General features: G+C 45.5%; 1 protein-coding gene and 1 long non-coding RNA gene across 4 annotated transcripts in view; one reads left to right on the top strand and one right to left on the bottom strand.

The window, feature by feature from the left end:
• Positions 1-14814, top strand: part of CNOT6L (CCR4-NOT transcription complex subunit 6 like) — a 34972-nt gene that overhangs the window by 2303 nt on the left and 17855 nt on the right. Inside the window, exon 2 of one of the 3 annotated variants that reach the window (XM_080590412.1) lies at positions 5506-5546. The exons of the other annotated variants lie outside the window; for them this stretch is intronic. Within the exon in view, the coding sequence (XP_080446538.1) occupies positions 5506-5546 (41 nt within the window). The remainder of the gene's footprint in view (positions 1-5505; positions 5547-14814) is intronic. 3 annotated transcript variants of the gene reach the window in all.
• On the bottom strand, positions 6-13608 carry LOC308194465. The gene is made up of 4 exons (XR_013950540.1): positions 12181-13608; positions 5463-10697; positions 1351-5357; positions 6-724 (listed from the first exon to the last, which is right to left on the bottom strand). It is a non-coding gene; the product is annotated as an uncharacterized lncRNA (long non-coding RNA).

Here is a 14814-nt window from a genome sequence, read left to right as displayed (position 1 = left end):
TAAGTGGTGTTATGACTGCTACTTGTTTTCTTGCCTTGCGAGGGTATTTATAAAACTTCGTTTCATGTGATAAGCTGGGATTTTTTTATCATTCAGACTCTGGTTGTTTTTCATTACCGGTCTTATTTTTATAAAAAGCAAGGCAGGCTTTTCTCTGAGTTCGCCAAGCACAGCAATATTTAGCTCTCACACCAGTCTGACCAGAAGTAAGCCAGAACGTGACCCCAAGGTGTGTGTGGACTCTGGAAGTGAAGTGAAGGAATCAGTGGAGAAAAAATAATTAATTTGCACACCCGGGTGAGTCTTTACTTAATTTAAATCTAAAACATCGCAAAGAAAAACTCACATTTAGGTAGCTCACAGCAGCTGCTGTCTTTTTTGTTCAGAGTCAATGTGCACAAACGGGGAGGTGTCTCTCTTTTCTTCCTTCTGCAAACATTCCGTTTTAAGTGGTAACATGCATAATTCTAGAGCAAATTTCCTTTAACCACACAAAACCACTGCTTAGATCAGCCTCAGTCTGCTGGAGGCTTTCAGGTCACATAAGTTTAAGAAGGGGGCTAAATGCAAATAAACGGTTTGCTTTTTATTTACCAGAAAGAGATTTCTGAGTTGCAGACGGGTGTGTGAGGCACTGGGTGTAATCTGATTTGCAGAGCGCTGAGAAAGCCAGCGTCATGGTGGAGATCAGTTGTTTGGGAGCCTCAGATGGCGCTTCAGAAAACTTTAAAAAACGAGTTAAAATATGTTTTACTCATACCTCCTGGATCTAATTCAGGAGGATTTGCTGTGGATTTTCTACTTAAAGCGTTAAATGCTAAGCTTCTGCTAATATATATATTTTTTAATTCAGTGCTTAATTTTGATAATGGCCTGTGACAAAGCTTGCATGCTAGTTACTTGCCTCCCTCCATCTAACAGAGCGTTTCTTCTGCCTCAAGCAGATGTGTTAGAGCTGTTGAAACATCGACAGCCCTTAAGCAGACACTCTCCTCTGCACTTGTCCATGTGCGCTGTGTCCCACCGGTGGCTCAAGCTAGCAAGCTCCCCATGCTGCTGCTTGCCCAACCCTTGCCCTGCTCGTTTGCATTGTCATCGGGTCTTCCGTCACCCTAGCCAGCTGTGTAGAAATTGCGAGCGGATCCAAGAGCTGCGCCTTCTCCCCCATTTACCGGGTTGTAAATTTGCGTGTCAAAACGTGCGGCAGGCTCCGTGGAGTTGTCACCGTCCCAGCGGAGCGCGCTGCGCTTTGCTGGAGCCAGAAGGGGAAGCCCTGCTCTCCTCCCAGCCCTGCCTGCCTCGGCTCTGGCACGTGTTGGGTCCTGTGCTGAACCGGTTTCGCTCCCTCACCTGGCGGTAAATAAACAAAGCAGGAGACAGAGGCTGCGGGGCGCTCGTGTTTTTGAGAAGCGGTGGTGGTTGGATCACCAGAAGGCACCGTGTAACTTCATCTTCTGAGCAGTCCTGTGGCTTTTAGCGATTCGTCTTCACGGCTCCTGCCTCTCATCTGTAATGGTAAAAGCAGAGAGGGTTTTAGGACGTTTCTTCATGGCTATCTTTATCTGATGACAGCATTTCTGAATCTTAAAAGGCTCACACTTCCCAGCTCTGTGTCAGTAAACTTCACACATGTACTTCCAGCCACAAGACACCCCTCCAAAAAATGAACGGACAGCTCAGAGGGGACAAAGCGAACTCTCAAGGAACCTGCAGGAGATGGCAAAAGGACTCTACGCAGAGAATTTACTGGGTCCCTTTGTGACTCTTTCAGGAGTAGACCTCAGAGAGCGAGGTGCAGAAGGGACTGTAGGCTTTTAGCAGAACACGCTGCCTCGTTTTGCTGTAAGCTTGATACACTCACAAAAGGGCAAAGTTACAGCTACCTGTGCTGGCATGGTACTGGACGTGACTCGGTTCCCATTATTTAGGAGAGGACTTATCTCGCTGGTCAGTGCTGAAAACCAAAAAACCTGACCTGGAATTGTTCTGAAGGAAAAAAGAAGTGCATTGGAGGAAGATCTCACCAGAAAAGTTGCTCCGGAGTCCTGTTCAGCAGAATAACTTTTGCAGCCACTTGCACATCTCCGTACAGAGGATCAAGAAGTGATTTAACAGTGATTTAACAGTGTTCAGACACTACCAGAAAGCTTTCCCTCTAGGGCTGAAAAGGCAGTCATTTAAAATACGATTAAAGCTAGGCAGATATACCTTATGTGATGTTCTACAAGAAACAATTTTTACACCTTTCGAGGGAAGACATTAAATCAGCATTGAAAAAAATTCCACAAGATTAAGAAAAAGCAGCTGCAGACAATTTTAGACACTACTCGTGCAGGCAGCGAACACGGAGATTTTGGAGTGACACAAAGCCGGCACCCAGGGCTGGGGAGCAGAACCCCATTTAGCTGCTGCATGTCGGCAAACGACTGGTTTAACTAAAGCTTGCAACCTGCGTGTGTACACAAGGAGCAGATAAGGCTGTGTGTTCTCCCTTACTTTGGCATTTCCTGATGTAAATGATTAATGGCGTTTTATGGTTGCACGGCATTGTAGCTGGTTATGCTTAGCGTTTCGCTGAAGGGTTTTATTGTCTTTCTGCCTGCCGGTAGGGGGGCATTATACGTGATATTTGCCCCGAGAAAGATGTATAAAATAGGATTAAAAGGGCTGTAGGACTGTCTGCAGATTTCCTAGGATGTGTAGATGTGTATTTCAAATAAAGTTAACACTGTGTGTGTTCTCTGCAGGCAGGTTTCACAGATCTACAGCACTTGTACGCAGTCATGTTAACAAAGGTGTTCAGACAGTCACACACCTGGAGAGAAATGAAATACTTTTCCCTTTTTTGTCAAAGTTAACATGTTGGGGAATGCGAAATGCTGCCACTTTGAGCACAACGCTGTGAGTAGGGCCAGGGGAGAGAGGAAGAGGAGGGCTTTTTTGCTCATCACCTTGCTGCTGAAAGCAAGGCAAGGCTTGCTTATGACATTGGTAGTTAAAGATGGTGGGGTCAAAACTGGTTACTTGAGGATCAAAGCAGCAGCAGGCTGGCTCCCATGCCAGTAGGTCCATGGGAGCTCTTGTACAGCTTTACTTTGTCCACCAGATTATCTGTCTTGCCTACGACCATCAGCAGTGCTTATTCCAGAGAGAAAAGTTGCTGGAGGTGGCGGGACTGATATGGGAATAAAGGTGCCAGCCCTCTGGAGGAGACATACGCTTTCTGAATCCACGTGGTGATGGAACTTCAGATGGGACTTAATTTTTTTCCTTTTTTTAACCCGTTTGCAGCTTGAGGGTTGGTAAATCTTTGCTGGTGTACAGACCTGAACTGACCGATCCTTCACAGCACCCTGCAGCCATCCATCCCTGCTGATGAGTAGGGTCTCTGGGGGCCCGTGTGGGCAATGGGAACACAACCAAAAGCTCCTGCCTTTGCGTCCTTCGTCCTCAGCACCAGCTCTTCCACAGACACTACTGCAGGTTGGCACCTCTCCGGTCCCTTCTTGCAGCCAGCTGAAACTCAAAACCAATGTGAATATTTTAAACTCTTTTTAAAGGCAAAAGAATATTCACAGGTTGAGGCAGCTCTGCAGGTAGTGGAATAGAGATGAACGATTAGTACACTGCTGCTGCAGAGTGAGTTTTGTTGTGAGCTTTTGGGGGAGGCAGGGAGGGAAACGGTCTCCTCAGGAAGCAAGGAGAAAAGGGAATCGCCTTCTTTCAGCAATAAACCAGCTCGTTTACTTTTTTTTTTATGGCAGGAGAACTGTGAAAGAAGGAAAGCAGAGAAGCTGCTCTGGGTGCTTGGCTCAGTATTGTGGTCCTGTCTTCTGTGAATAACGGGGTGGAGAGCTCTCGCAGGTTTTTAAGCTTTCAGTTATGTGGCCTGCAGCTGTTCCAGCTTCTGGTGCTCAGCACTAAGGTTTCACAGCCTAGAGAGGTGTTAGAGAGTTTCCGATGGAAAGGCCCCGTTCAAATGCCGCGGAAACATTTGTCTCTTCCACGGAAGCTGGGGAGTTTGCTCCTGGGAGATGGAGGTGAATGGCCACCCGAGACTTGCCTGCCCCACGCACCTTGACTTACACTTGCATGAAGTAATTAAGCTTTCTGGTGGCTCTGGGGTGAGGGGGTCTTCCCAAACAAACGCCTTTGTTCTTCTGTAGTGCCCTCGACACATGGGGTATTTCCTTTGCCTTTCTCCTCGCTTTGGGCATAGAGAGCAGGAGCAGAGTTACAACGCTTGGGGAAAGAATAATGTTATCACCCGGCCATCTGCGGGCAGAACCACGGACAGGAACTGCTGCCAGCGCTGTGAGACTGCGAGCGTTGCCTGGTTTTTCGGAGAGGGCTTGCTCACTAGCTTCTTGTCGGAGCACGTATTGGTATGCACCGCTCAGCTTGTACACAAACGACACAGGCTGCTGCTAAACAGAGCTTCCTGCTGATAAAGAGAAATGTGAAACTTAAAACTGATTTTCACGGGACACAAAGGCAGAATATTTGTCCAAAAAGTTCTCTCCGGGCAAGGGAAAACACTCTCTTTGGCGTTTTCTTAGAGGAGAGGAACTGACCAGCCCAGAGCGGGAAAAGGCCAGCTGGGGCAGTGGTGGACGTAATTCCAGAGAACTGGGCACTTCTTTTTTACTCTATTCCTTAAAACTCAATATGTATTTACTCTGGTAGATGAATTTACAACTGGCCTTGGAAATGGGAGAGAGCTACCACAGGATGAATTATCCACCCAGCAGAAATTTCCACTTGTGAACGCCTTTCCTCTAATCCCTTTTTGTTGTGGAAAGTTAAGAAAGCAAAAGGAAAACAGGGCTAGGCAACTTCTCACATGACAGAATATAGTCTTAAGTGCCAGGAAGAGCTGGGTTCAGATCATCAGGTTGCCCTTAGCTTGCATTTTTTCCTCCAGACAAATTAGGTCTTACCATTGGGAGCAGTTAAATCTTCAGTTTTGGTTTTTGTTTTTTGTTTTTTTTTGCTTGTGCAATGACCCTCATCCTTCTCCCTCTTAGTCTGGAGGGGAAGATTGGGAAGGAGGGAAGCTTGTCAGATAAATGAGGAATATTTTGAGTGGATGAGAGAAGCATATATATCAAGTATTTGAGACCTGCTAACATATGGGCCTTAGGATATCCATTTCATTCTTTGATGCATTTTTTGATGTACGGTTTGACTTGAAGACAGTAAACAGTCCTGTGATGACTGCGAGATGTTTTTCTGCCTGTTGCAGTAACCCCAAAGTGCTGCTGAACTGAGCTCCCCTTGCATTTGAAGGTGCTGCTGTTCAGGTTTAAATTGATGCCATTCCTCTCGTGGTAGATGCAGGTACGGCCAAAGTAACCCTGGATGTGTATGCAGGGAGATGAGTACAACTTTACAGTATTTTCTACTTACAACATTCGGTGTTCTAAAATGTAGACAGTGCTACAGTATTCCTAAATCCATACCTGTCTCCTCTGTATACCCACTGTGTCTGTGCTCTTGCTTTAGATGCTGTCTCTGCGAAGCAGTGGCGTGTGTGCAGCCCGGAGGTGAGTGCCGCTTGGTAGGACCGCTGTCTGAGATTGGGCTCTTCTGTCGCTTCTTTCAGAGACCATCTTCTTCTTTGCAGGCTTACGTAGCACTTGGATGCCCCCACATCTCAGGGCATTGCCACCCTTGAAAGGCAGTGCGTGCTGCAGCTCTTCCAGCAGCAGCCGATGGCTTGCCTAGCTCCGAATCTGCAGCGAAGGACTGCAACCAAAACTCGGCGTGGTGGGGAGGGAAGGGGACTGCGGGGAGGCCTTTCCGAAAACAAACGTTAGGGAACTCTTTAATCATCTTGTGTGCCAGCCTGTGTGCTAACCGAGAACAGAAAACTGATCTGTTTGTGGAACGTCAGCAAAAATTGCCAAGGGTATTCCCTGGTGAGGTAATGAGCGCGCATTAGATGAAATCCCTTCCAGTGGCGAGCGGGGGAACCACCCAAGTCTAACTTACCTTTTGGCAGAGGAACGAGCCGAGTTGGGTAGCTCCTGGCCGTGCCCCTTGCTAGCTAGCATACACGGCAGGGTTCCTTCACGTTTCACTCTAATAGACTAAGAGTGAGCATTAATCTTTGTTCAGGGCAGCAGAATTAGCCTTACACGAATTCAGATTTAGAGACGGGCATACCTCAGTGCTGGGCAGCACCTTCACCCACTGGGGGTCACAGCTCGTGTGCCTCGTCGTTGCGGGCAGGTTTTATGGGTGCTTGGAGCAAGTTAACCTTCAGATGTTCGGGGCTGGTTCTTCTGTTAGATAAGAATTCCTTGGTCCCCACGGAGACGGTTTTGGGCTGTTATTAGCGTAATTTCTCATTTGCCATCATTCTGGAATGCATCTAGAAGTACATGTTAATTGTTAACATTGATTTTAAAACTAAACCTAGCATTTAGAGCTTAGGTTTGGTATAAGTGCACACGGGAGGAGTTGGATTATCGAATACAGGAGAAGCTGAACTAATTTTTGATACCTAATAGCTTTTTTTCTGGCAATCAGGCAAATTTTCTTACTTCTTTGAGTAAAAAAGTAAAGTACATTTAAATATACCCTACCAAGAAAGGGATTTATGCCTAGAAAGTACTTCATTTTTTAAATAATCCCTTTTATTTCTCCTCCACTTTTGGGCACACAGGCCTAGTGCAGCATCCCACGGCCCGGTTAAACTGGACTCTAATATGAAAGGGCTAGTTTTTTGTGCCAGTGATTGCAAAACACTTTCCACTACTGGTGTGCTTTTTCTTTGACTTTTTTTTTTATTTTATTTTGACTAGTCCAAATCTCCCCATAGCTGAACAGGGCAGGCTTTGTAACTTTAAAGCTGTTTGAAGCAAGTTTTGTGGTGGCACACTTCCACGTTGTTAATTATTGCTGCAAAGACCAGATTGTGAGAGATAAGCTGGCTGTTATCTCCCTGTCACGGAGGGAGAGTAGCTGAAGTGCTGCTGGGCTCTGCTTATGTTGTTAGAGCGCTGGCAGCCTACCACGGAAAGGTTAAGATAGCTTTGTAGCCACGGAAATAATCGCATTCGTTCTTTTCTCCGAACACAAACTTGCTTCGGATGATGAAAGATTTTTGATGATTGGCATTGTGTTTTAAAGAAAGGAAGCAGCATTTATTGAGCAGGCCCCTTCAGAGCTGCTGCAGTGGAGTGTGCAAATTAATAATTCTGGTGTGGTTCTGCTCAAAAGACGGATCGATAGCCAGCTTCTCTCCAGTTATTGAGCACAAGGAGCTGAATGAGCCAAGGTGTTGGCTCAGGGCAACCTGAACAGGCTCTTTGTTTCTGAGCGAGTGGCTGAATGAAGTGAGGTGTAGGATTAGGTTTGTCAATACAATAGTCCCTTCCCTAGAGGCTGCGAGCGATGCTAGTAAGCTCCAACACTTTGAACCTACTCAGTTCTCAGCGTTGGAAGTTTTCCATCTCCTTGGTCCTATCAATGTCAGGCAGGTAGCAAGAAAACCTGCTCTCAGCTGCAGCCACACACCGCTGTTTTTCTTCTGTGCTCACAGCCCAGGACAGTATTTTGTCTCAATGTTTACTATGGATCAGGCAGCCGCAGTGGCTGCTTCCTTCCCCAGACCCCCAGTGACTTTAGTTCTTAATCCTTTAAGCCACGCTGCCCCATCTCATTAACAGACCAGCGCTCTCCGGGGGCTGGGGAGGCACTGCAAGTGGGTCACTTCTTTGAACTGGTGTGGGACACTCATGTAAATAAACACGCTGCTTAAACCATCCCTCTGGGGGCTCCTGGTGAGATTTATTTACAGGCTGGCTGTTGAAACTGTCTTCTCTCCTTGTCCCATAACTGAGCCTGGTATGCACGTCTGGTAAATGGAGCTTTGCTTTTGAGCAGGTACCTACCACATATTTGCATGTAAACTAGTCCCTAAGAACCCTCCTTACGGTTACAGGTATAAAACACCTGCAAACAAAGGCAGGCATTACTTACTGGGACTGGATGCAGATGTTCAGGAGAGGTCATGTACACAACGAGAGGTAACAGACAGTTTCAAATAGAGCAGAAGCTGCTCTAAGTAAAACTGAAATGTTAACTCAATACAGAAATTCAAGTAACTACTTAATGCTGCATAGTATTTCCACGCAGTAAAAGGTTCAGCTGTTCTTGTAAACGGGGCTGTGACATAAAGGAAAAGGAAGGGCGGAAACCTGGATTTTCTTGCATTACCTGCAATTTAAGGAAAGCCTCACTACTTCATTTAAAGGAGATGAGGAAACGGGGGGAAATAACTCATGGGTGTATGTCAGTAGGGCAATTAGCATTTCAGTCAAGTGCCAGTTGGCTCTGAAATTAACAGAATACAGCTAGTTCCCTCCCTTCCCACTCCTCCCTTTGGCTTTTGCTCCTTTTTCTTTTTTTTTTTTTGTGACTTTTCTGTGCTTCTCTTGGCTTTTATGATCGTCGCTGAAGTGATAATGTGAAGCCCTCTGGGACCCCGCCACCACTGAAGTTGCTATCAGCTGCTGCATCCTGGCTACCTCTTGAATTGCATGATTCCCCCTGCAAATGAAATTCACTGTGCTCAGGCTTGTACTCCGTGTCAAGGCAAGCGACGCCACAGATGAGCAGGAGGTGGGAAGCCTCGCAGGATGTGGTTGCTGAACGTCGCTGCACCCAGCTGAACATCTTGTTTTGCTTGCCTTGCAGGGGCTTGACAGCACGTGGGTGAGCAGAGACAGCGCTCTAATCAGCGTGCCAGGCACAGGCAATTTTGTACTGAAAACGAAGCAAGTTAGGGTGACAGTGAACATGTCCTCAGTCCCTGAGCACAGTCACTTCACAGGGATTTGCCAGACACTGGTACAAACTGCTGCACCTCTTGCATGACGGGGAGCTCACTGATGAACAAAGAGAGGATTGCCTGTTAAACTGAGCATATGAAACTTAAATAGCCTCCTCTTGCTGAGCCTAATCTAAGTACTGCGTGGAAAAAAACTAGGGCAAGATTTGGACAAGTTCCATGTATTGTCGCTGTGCTTGTTGTTGACATGGCCTTGTCACCATGCTTCTGGGCTCACTAGCTGGAGCGGGTAGGTGCAAGGCCAAAATCCTGCAGTCAGTCTCTCACAGAGTTGCCACCAGTGATAAAGACTACAGCACTCCCTAAATCGTCAGCCCAAGACAACAGTTGCTCCATGAAGACTCCTTCTGCCCGTGTGAGCTTCTTTGAAGCCTGGTGGTTGTCTGAGTCTCTGCTGATGACCAAAGAGGTAATGCTGCCAGGCAGCACTGTAGTGAGAATCTGCTCCCTTCTGCTTTTCAGGGAAGAGATGCCTCTTGACTGATTACAGCTGGGAATAACAGCTTCTCATTCTCTCAGCGTTAGTATAGAGATCCCATGACTTAAGTCTTCGTAGTCTTCTACTTACTTTGCTTCCCTGACCCACCCCCCATTACGTGGGTGGGAGAAGATTGCATCAATTGTGATATAAAGCTACACTCTGGGCCTTGAAGGAGCTCTGCCAGATGAGGCTTTGATAGTTGCAAGTAAGGCCAAAGCAAGCTGCTTCTGAAGCTTTTGTTGAAATATTTCCTACATCTAATATTTACCTTGATGATGGAGCAGAGCAGGGTTTTAATGAAGCATTCAGCTTGCAATGTGTGTAGACTCTAAGAGCTTCAAGTTAAGGAAGTGAAATCCTGGAGCTAGACCTAACAAAATTATCTTAATTCTCAGTAAAGCACATTTGTTTTCAGATGCGTGACTGATGTGGTTCAAAACAACCTCCATATTACCTTGCTGTATTTTTAAATATGTTAGGAGTCGAGAAGAATACAAGCAGATGTAATTCGCTAACAGCATTCCACAAGCAAGGTCCTGTCTTTTCCACTTGGAGCACAGATTATGTTTTAAAAAAAGCAAACAGTGCTGAGGCTCTGTCTACAGGTTACAGTAGAGGCAAAGTTTCTGTTGCTACAGACTTGAAAGAAGTTAGAAGTAAATGATCTTAAATGCTGCAAATTTCCAAAGTTCCCCTGGCTATGTGGTTTGGGGCTCTTTCTGAGAAAGAAAAGATTGCTAATGAGTGGAGATCACTCCTCAACAGTCCTACTGAGTTCATGTAGAGAAACCCTCTGTATTGCAGAGTCAGTGTGCCATCTCACGAGGAACAGTTTTCTTGAATGGATGATAGGAAAAGAAATACATCTTTTTATAGGTTTATAAAACAAAGGACTTTTTCAGTTGCATTTGTGGACTGCGTAGTTTGTTGCTAGCTCCATAGTACTAAGCTCAAAATTGTAGCTGTTATTTCTAAGACTTAACATTAACTTCAAATTTGGTCTTTTGCCTTGTGGTATTTTCCTCGTTATTTTCCTCTTTGTTATTTTTTATGCTGTTGGTAGGACACTTACTTGTGTTCAAGTAGCCTCTATTTATTTATTTTGTCTGTACTTTCAAATCTTGTTTGAAACCTCAGTTTTGGGAAATGACCATAACAGAAAGCCTATTTTCTCTTACTCATTAAAAAAAAAAAACTATGAAGAGGTATTTTAATTCATTTCACTGATAACCTCTATTTCCAATCACATTGCTTGGAATAGGAAATTGAAGAGAGACAGTACCTTTGTTGACAGACCCCCAGCGTTCACTGAGCTCCTGGTAGATGCAATGGCTAGAGAGGTGGTTGAACACGTTCCTGTAGGAATGCACGAGGAAAAAATTCAGATCCAAGCAAAGACTATCACAGTTCTCCATACATATTTTCTTGCTAGTATATACACTAGCTACTGTATATACACTAACGTACCCTAAGCTAATATATCTGTACATATATTATCAGTTATGTTTTAAACCCCCCATAACGTACCATTGAACAATCACATTGTTTTTTTTTTTTGTTTTTTGTTTTAACTCTTCAGCTCAAAGTACTCCAAAAGCCAGTTTTTGTATTTGTGGGCATTGGCTGTACTTTCTCTTCTCCTTGGGGAGCCTGAGATGAGACTTGTCTGAAACTTGTATGAAAATGGAGCGTGCTTATTACAGAGCAGTAGTCTTCCTCTCCACCCTTTGCAACCATTTAGCCTTGTTTACAAGATACATAGATTAAAAATGGTTCTGTTTTCCAGCTTGGAGTCCAACTTTCCAATGTTAAATAACACATGCCTCTGTGTATATGTATGCATATATAATACATATATAAACAAACACATGCACATGCTCTGGCCTTGTCAGCCAGCAAGATTTTTAAACCCTGGTGAGGGATTACTGCATGGAAGTGGATGGACAGTAAGCTGTTACTGTGCAGAGGAAGGAGGAATGATTCAGGCCTGTCTGCTGGATAGTTTTCAAAATGCTTTGGCAGTTTGACTCATGTATACACAGAGGCTGAAATATCACAAAGAATGTCACTCTGCTGGAGGCCAGGATTTTGAGTTGTACCAACACATCCACAAATATAGGGCAGAAAGGAGATGAAGCTGTAGCTCTCTTCGATTTTTTCTCAATTTCTGCCCTCATTACAAATAGACAACTTATTTACGCATTGAGTTCTGAAAGAACTTGCACGGAACAACATTAGAGTAGCTGTTGTTTAAGAAATGCATCTTTTAAGCTCCCCAGGGAAGGGACTGGTCATTATTTTGGAACAGCACATAGCTCTAAGGGACTTTGACCTATCTGGCTTCAAAGTCCTCCTGCAACATAGATGCCAAATAATCAGGACAGCTTTGAGCAGTGTTTTTCTTTCCATGGAACATACATTAATCCTTTGGCTATATACGGTGTATTTGCCTTCAGAGTAAGAGACCCGACTATTAGAAATGGTAGAGCAGCTCATCTCTCATAGCAACCCCCAGGTACTTAATTTGGCTTGTCTTGATGTGCTGTGTAATGGAAGAGATTTTCCATATCCTCAACTGCCATTGATTTCCCCCTACCCATACAAACCACCCCCACAGCATAGTTTGGGAGATTTTTTGTCCCTAGCACAGCGTCCTCATTTCTCCTCTTGAGTTGATGTGATTTGTAGGGCCGCCTTCAGCTTCTCACTGAGAGGAGTCATGGTTTATAATTCACACTGCTAACTATATTCTGCTTATCTCATGCTCTCCACACCTACACAGCTTGAGAAGATCTCAGATAGTTAGATACTGAAGAGCATTGCTCTTTTCTGTTGTTACCTGTTTGGGTTTTTTTGAAACTCCAAGCATGCAGAAGCTCCTGTTGTTCATTACCCAAAACATCTCTTCAGAGTAAGAGCCTGATAGCTTGATACTTCTTTCCTCAATAGACCACACTCTTCACATCTTCAGTGCTATTATATTATGCCTTTTTTTGTTCTAGTTGATAGTCAGTAAGCCCTATAGAGAAGAAATAATAATAAAAAAATCCTACAATAGCATTTAAAAGCAACAAGAGAGAAGAAAAAAATGAGAAAACCCACACCAAAGGCAGCACTAAGAGGGATACAGACCTGCTGCTTATACACTCCAAAATCAAGCACCCTCCTTTTAGCCCCTTTTATAAACATTTGAGCTAGAGTTGCTCAAGTTCACCTGGGACCACACTTGGTTTCAGCTGGGTAACATTGCTCTGCCAGTCAACTTCTGGCCTCTGAGGGCAGACTCAGAGGAAGAGTTAGCACACAAGCATGAAACTGTTCTTAGGAACCCACAGATTTCAAAGTTTGTTTGGAGCTTAAATATCATTTTTGTAATGCACTCATGTTCTCAGATCCAGATTTTCTTTGCTTTATACAATATCAGGGTCATACTGTTGAAGTTTACATATTTAGGTTTTTAGTGGAGAGCAAGTTTTAATAGCTTCATAAATTTCTCAAGGGAACTCTTTGGAAGAAAAGACGTCGGAAATTTTCTTTTTTGTCCCACTTCAAAAGAAAAGAAACAGCGCACACATTCTGCTCATGTCACACCACATTAGCTGAGCTTTAGCAGAGGCCCCACGAAACTCGCAAGGTGCGATCCCTGCCAGCTGAAGCTGCCCCAAACCTGTGCTGCTTCGGTCCCCGTGCCCCTGGCTGCTTTGCTCCTTGTGACGCCACTACTGCTCGAACAATTCGGGGGTTAACGGATTCAAGGGACTTGGTGTAGCTCCCTGAAGACTGAGCAAAAATAGGTTGGGATTTTTTGATATTGGCTTAGCGCCAGGACAAGCAGAGGGGGAGAGGGAACCGTAGGAGCTGGGAACTCAGTCAGAATTCGGTTTTGCTTCAAAAAAACACACGCAGTGGCTTTCGAGTCTTGCTTAACGTTGCTGTTATGCCGAAGAAACAAGTATATTTGATTTGGGTTTGTTTTCCCTTTTTCTGTAACTGTGGAAATCACACTGATCTTTGACTCACAACTATTTCAAAATAATCCTACAGTGACTAACATCTGAAAAATGTGTGTGTCGTTCGACTCGCCGTTCGGGGCTCGTTTCGTTGGAGGGCCCCTGATTGCCGCAAATTGCTTTAAATTGGCAGAGCCCTTCTCATAACAGGCGATATTTCAACATAAGTTAATTGGGTTCCCTCCCAAAGAGGAAACAGCCATCCTGAAGCTTTTCGAAGGTGTCACCCGGTCGGTGGTCACCCTGGGCCGGCGGGCAGGTATGGATGAGCGCGGGGTGACTCAGGCTCCAGCCACCTCGGCACGAAGGCCGTCATCACCGGGCCGTGGGATGTTTTTCTGACTTCTGCCGGGCGGAGAGGAGCAAGGCTGCGGGGATCTGGCGGCGTGAGCCCTGCTCTGGTTCACAGCAGGAGGAGGCCTGTGCCGCTCACAGGCCTTGACTCGCCGTGCATGTGACAGCAAGGACCCCTGGCTGGACCAGGCCTGCCTGAGCTGTTAGCCATCTGCGCCTGGCTTGCGATGAAACAGCAAGCAGGAATACAAATGATTTCCCACTTGCCTTTTTTAACTGGAAGTGCGCCTCGAGAACTCGTAGGAAGCGGCCACGGCCAAGCCTTTCGCCAGCAGTACGCAGCAGGAGGTGTGTGTGTGTGTGTTCAGTGTGCAGAAACTGACATTTAAGTCTGTCTGGGTCTGATATTACTGTAACGTTATGCTGACAAAACAATCAGAAAAGCCATGTGAGCGTAGCCTGTCTCACCAAGAACTGACCCGAGTGCTAACACTGGCTATTGGGAAGCAAAGTTTGCGCTGCTGCAGCTGTCCTAGGCACAGATGTGGTGGAAGTACAGATTGGTTTCAGATATGACAGATTAAAAAGCAAAATTAAGACCCGTCCTGGTTTGGTTAAAATGCTTGATGATTAAGACTTAAAGATCCAAAAAGCTCTCTCCTACCATAAGCCCTTAATCCTTTGTGGGCATTCTGCTTGATTTTTAACACATAGCCTTTCAGTTCCCCCCATATAATCGGCATTATGCCTTACGGAGGAAATAAACACTGCCAGGTAATGAAACCTCATCTTCTATTAAGGGATCATTGCAGGCAATCCCATGGCAGTGATGCGACGGTGACATGACAGCTCTACTTGCTAGAAAGCTGGCTGCTTTTTGGCACGGACAAGCACTAGGACCTGATTTGGGTGCATCTCGTGTCAGATTTGTACCGAGCAGTACCGAGATAGCACAGGCAGCGCTGCACAAGGTGGTTAGGCTGGGACAGGAGGTAGGGTGGCAGTGAGATGTGCATCCTTGCAGGTATTGGGACTGGAGCCGTGCCCGCCAGGCTGCCAGGGCCTGCAGCTGTTCACAGCCCAGCTCTGGTCGGCTCCAGGGGTCTACCAAAATCCAGGAAGAGCCGTGTCAAGACATGCTGGAATGTGGATTAGCTTTATACACGTCT

The sequence above is a fragment of the Anser brachyrhynchus genome, assembly GCF_964034855.1.
Source record: "Anser brachyrhynchus genome assembly, chromosome: 4".
NCBI lineage: Eukaryota > Metazoa > Chordata > Aves > Anseriformes > Anatidae > Anser > Anser brachyrhynchus.
This window is presented reverse-complemented; position numbering and strand designations above follow the sequence as displayed.